At 37.4% G+C, this 5,043-nt stretch overlaps 1 protein-coding gene across 2 annotated transcripts in view; it reads right to left on the bottom strand.

Annotated features, from left to right (window-relative positions):
- Nucleotides 1–2,378, bottom strand: part of clic4 (chloride intracellular channel 4) — a 31,210-nt gene extending 28,832 nt beyond the window's left edge. For both annotated transcript variants that reach the window (XR_008361865.1, XM_053509962.1), the window contains exon 1: nt 1,991–2,378. Coding sequence is in view for 1 of the 2 variants with exons in the window: in XM_053509962.1 (XP_053365937.1) it covers nt 1,991–2,056 (66 nt within the window). In the remaining variant the exon portion in view is untranslated. The remainder of the gene's footprint in view (nt 1–1,990) is intronic.
- Nucleotides 2,379–5,043: the final 2,665 nt, after the last annotated feature.

Genomic DNA, 5,043 nt, shown 5'->3' with positions numbered 1-5,043 from the left:
TTTTCCAAAGCCACAATAAACAGAGGGACTGAAAGCTTAACTAGAGAAAATATGAAATTTTAAAACTGCTTTTGTCACTTCGAACTTCTCGCTGGAGTATAACTTCAGACAGATTCCTGAAAAATTTATCCCAGTCCAGGGAGAGGCACAGTGCTCTCCTGGAGTCAGCAAAAATACTTCAACCTCCCTGCAGGCCACATGTAGGAGGAGGCTGGAGTGAGAGAGAAGAAACACCATGACCCTGTGTACAAGAGTGAGACAAAAATTTATAGCTTTTGGAGGTGTAAGACGAAAGAAAAAGATTCTCCATTTTGGGGAACATTTCATACTTTCATGCAGGATCACGGAAAATCTTGTGATATTTGCTCAGACCAAACAACAGCTTATTGAAATCATCTTTTTGTATGTTACCAGATATTATGCAACTGAGAGTGAATTCAGACTTCTTCCCAGCTCCACCCCTTATTCCCCTCTTTTTCCTCCCCCTATGCACCCCGTTCCCTTCCAACCCCCTTCTCCCTCAGCCATTTTCCCGCTCTCTTCCAAAACGCAGAGCTTCTAGACAAAAGCTAGACACAGCAAGAAAGAAAAAGCAAGAAAGAGAGCAAGAGCAAAAGTGAGGTCTCAATATTTCCGTCAAACATCATCGGTTGGAAACTTTTCTTAACTGCTGTCCTCTTTCCGAGTTTGTGCGTTATTCTTGTTTAATACCAGCAATTTCGGCAAACCGCCCTTTACCAGGAATGACAGTGCGGTACCAGAAGACGACTGTTGCTCCACCCATTCTTTTATTTTTGGTACTTTTAGTACTTTATGCATATGACAGTTAGCCCGTGTGTTACTTTAAAGCCACCTAACATTAGTGATATTTTTCCACAAAACATTCAGCGTGGCAAAGGTGTACAAGCTTGGATGACAACAATGGTTACCATGGTGCCATTTTGGAAAAAATAATCAACCATGCCATGATGTAATAAAGCGAAGTCACAGGGTCACTGTTGCATGTCCAAACTCTTATACCACAGGAACTTGCTTACTATACAAATGTACATTCATTTAACAAACCCCCACAGAACAGTACTTGTAATCCATGTTCCTGTTATCGCTTATATCAGCTACAATCATTCGTTCTTTGGCTTCTCCTTTCTCCCATAAAGTTAATGATACTGGAAGTTAATGGTGTTGGCAAAAAATTACAGCTTTACCTCTGGTACTGGAGACTGCTTCCAGAAAAGTTTAATAAATGTCTTCGAACACATCAACATGTAGCATTGAAAGAGCGATTACTTTAGGAACAAATTTTTAAAAAATCAACCAACTAGAATACAGAACTTTAGAGTGCGACAGTTTAAACTATTGTATTACACAGACAAATATGAAATTAAAGGACTTTCATAATGAAACAACAAACCTAAGACAAAAACTCTTTCATGATGCATCTAACAACAATATTAAGCACATTAACACAAATGTTAGTATCCTGAAGGTAATCTTGCTGTAGAATCGCAACAATACATCATTTAGAAAAGAAAATGCAATACCAATATTAATATTTTAATATTACTTTAATAATACTTTTGTCTAGGATTTACCAATAAATGTAATAAAAATATAACATTTAATATATCCCAAGCTGTATATCGCGATGATAACGCGTGTTATGTATCAGAGCTAACTAACGTTAGTTAACTTCAAATCAGCGATAATGATTTCCTTTTAAACATAATAATAAAACAAAAAGAACAAAATAACCATTATCCCCAAACCATAATCTGATAAAATTATTAGATAATTGTATTAACCCATTTTGACCAAAAGCCAATTTTCTGTCCAGTTTAAGCATATTTAGACGGTAAAGATTTATTTTTTTAAATTAACGATTTAAACTCGTGCACTGCAGCTGGCGTTGATTTCTAACGGGTTTTTTTCTCCGCATCAAATCAGGCTCCTGAAACTGACACACAAAAAAAAAAAATTATTAGTGACTTACCTTCACAAAAAGCTCGATAACGGGCTCGTTATCGCCCTGTCCGTTCTGCGGTACCGACAGAGACATTCCCGAACTTTCCGTATCTAATTTGGTTTAAAGAAAAAAACGATAGAAAAACGCATAGACAGGCGCGCGCCCAGAAGGTGGTCCTCGCGCAAACTTTCCCCAGCGCTGAGTAAGGTTAGCTTTGTAGCTAACGCACTGTCTTCTTTGGAGAGCTAAACAATGGCGATACGCGGCTATTCCAAACTATTAATATATATATATTTGTTTATATATTCTTTTTTTCACAAATTCGAGATTAGGGATCAGGTCGTCATCGCTAGTCGCAAATACAGCCACTCTCAGAGTGTGGTGAGACTTGAGGGCGGGAGGACTGGGCATGGGGATGTGGACAAGGGAGGAGGGAAAAAAAAGCAACGGGAATATTTAAAGACGTGACGTCACCTTTAAGGTCGAACAAAAAGAATGGGTGGGGTTTAGAGGAGGAAGGAGGGGCGCTGAGTCTACTCTGTGAAAAGCTAAAAGGGACAAAATTGTGGACTGAACTCTCTCTCTCTCTCTGTCTCGCTAACACACACACAGTAACTTGACTTCTAACCAAGATTTGGCAATGTTTGTATTTGTCATTCCAAACATATATTTATTCCAATATATTTTTGGACGTCACAACCGTGATTTCAACCAAAATGTCTCTGACGCCCTCTAGTGGTTGACTGCAATTTATAAACCCTCCCACTCCGCTCTTGGGTTCCCAAGTGCAGTTCTGTGGACGGTGTAATGTGACCCCATTTAATAAAATACAAATACAACAATAACCTAGCTTGACGCTGTTGTTTTTATCTAGCCTAAGACAAAATTATTTTAAATAATTTTCAGGAAAACCCTTATCATCCAATCAGCTAATAAGGACCAGGCTGGAACTCAATTTGAGATTCATAAAACCATTTGTTTAAAAACTATTTTTCTTCATAATGTTATAATTTGCAACTGCATAGATTTTCAGTTTCAACAATCGGTGACCAACAATTTAAGAAATAGGGCATGGAGTTTGCATGTTTTCTTAGTGCTTAGTGGGTTTCCACTGGGTACACTGGTTTCCTCCCACAGTCAAAAGACAAGCAGATTAGGGTACTTAGTGTCCCCAAATTGTCCGTAGCGTATGAATGCATGTGAATGTTATCCAGAGGTCCTACTACAAGTGTTAAAATGGGAATATATACAATAGCCACCTTTGGCCTCCATGGATAGATGGATGGATATTTCACAGATGCAAGCTAATGTTTTGCTGATTCACTTGCCTTTTCTAGGAGTAACCTAATCAGAGTGCTGCAGTGATTTATTATAACATACTGTCCATGTATACCCCAGCTCTGTCAATTTCTGGCTAAGGATTGGCCAAAAGGTATTATTAATTTTTCTTCAACTCACTCGTCCCTGTGAATGAGCTATTACCATAGAAACAATAACATTTTACAAGTGGCATTAACATCAGAATAAACTTCTGCACGATTGTCAGAGCCGCATGTAAATAAAATTAATCAATACCTTTTTTGACCAATTGAATTTAACCAAACTGTCAAAGGAAGAAACTGATAGTTTAGATTCTGAAATTACATTGGAAGAACTCTATAATGCAGCAATGAATTCTCATAAGGGAAAGTCACCGGGAATTGACGGCATCCCGGTTTGATACTTTTTCTTGTTTAATGTAAAATTATATAATACTTTGAAAACAAATAAAAAGAAGAGAGAAAAAAATTAATGAATACCTTCTGACCAGTCAGAGTCTGCAATTCAACTTGACATTTTAGGATAAAGATTGACATGTATGTTTTTTTTTACTTTAGATATACAATGAGGTTTAATCACTTTGTCTGCCCTGGTTTCTAAAGATAAACTTGCTAAGGGTTCGTATGGTTTCCTGGGGGACGCCAAGGGGATCTACACACACAGACACAGCCAGACACACACTCATACAGAGTTATCTTATCTCTCAGCTAAGCAGGGGTAAGTCCTGGAACCTTGCGATAAAGCACAATAAAATCTCCGGTTAATTCACAGTTTTCAGTAATAATTTATTAATATCTTCGATTTTAAAGACTGCTTCTTAAAAAAACACACTGCTTTATTATTATATCCCGGAACTTTGGGACACAGCTACTTTCTGTGACACATTCAAATAGAGGTTGACTAAAAAGGCACATTAAAAACAAAATAAAAATATAGTTGCCAGCAACGATGACCTGTGCTATCGCCACCTGGCCGCGCCACACGACCTTAGGGCCTTTTGAGTATGTTAAGACCTTTAAAATGACAACACTGCCTGGGTGCAAGTCCTCTTCTGAGCATGCTAAGACCCAGATGCTAATGTCACTGAATATGGCATAAGTTTAAGGCATCGTCACAGCTGGATGTGTCTTTCTGGTGCTCTCGTGTGTTTGATGTGTATTGTATGTGTGTAGCATATGTATGTATATTTAATAGTGCTGATAACAAAAATGTGCATTTTTCAAATGACCCAAAGTATTTGACCTCCTGTTGCGTTGACCTTATGACATGCATAGTGATAATTGTTGAGCCCAATGAGATCTGGAAGTGTACCAAGCCACACTCAGGGCTTAGACTCGCAAACGTCCTAATGCCAGCAGATTCCAATGTACCAAATTTAATGAGTTTAGCATGTTAGAACCCCAAGAAGGGCCCGGATAATAATAAAAAAGAAATATATTACTAAAAAAGAAACAAACAAAAAAATCTTTAAAAGAACAAGAGGGCACATTTATGACATCAGCACTATTAAAACAGTCTTATCAGAGCGACGGTGATAACGTCAGTCATGTCAGCATCGTGTTACAAAAATACAAAATATGTATTTTGGTTAAAATTTAAATTTTTTTCCAATTTACTTTACAAAAACAAGTAGTTCCTGTTTTTATTTGATGGGAACTTAAAAAAAAAAAACTGAGCTATAGCCATTTGGCAACATTCCTAAATTCTGATATTAACAAGTGGCATGACTTAGGAAGAATGCTTGCTTTTTTAAAATTTAT

Source organism: Clarias gariepinus, chromosome 13 (assembly GCF_024256425.1).
Source record: "Clarias gariepinus isolate MV-2021 ecotype Netherlands chromosome 13, CGAR_prim_01v2, whole genome shotgun sequence".
NCBI classification, from domain to species: Eukaryota; Metazoa; Chordata; class Actinopteri; order Siluriformes; family Clariidae; genus Clarias; species Clarias gariepinus.
This window is presented reverse-complemented; position numbering and strand designations above follow the sequence as displayed.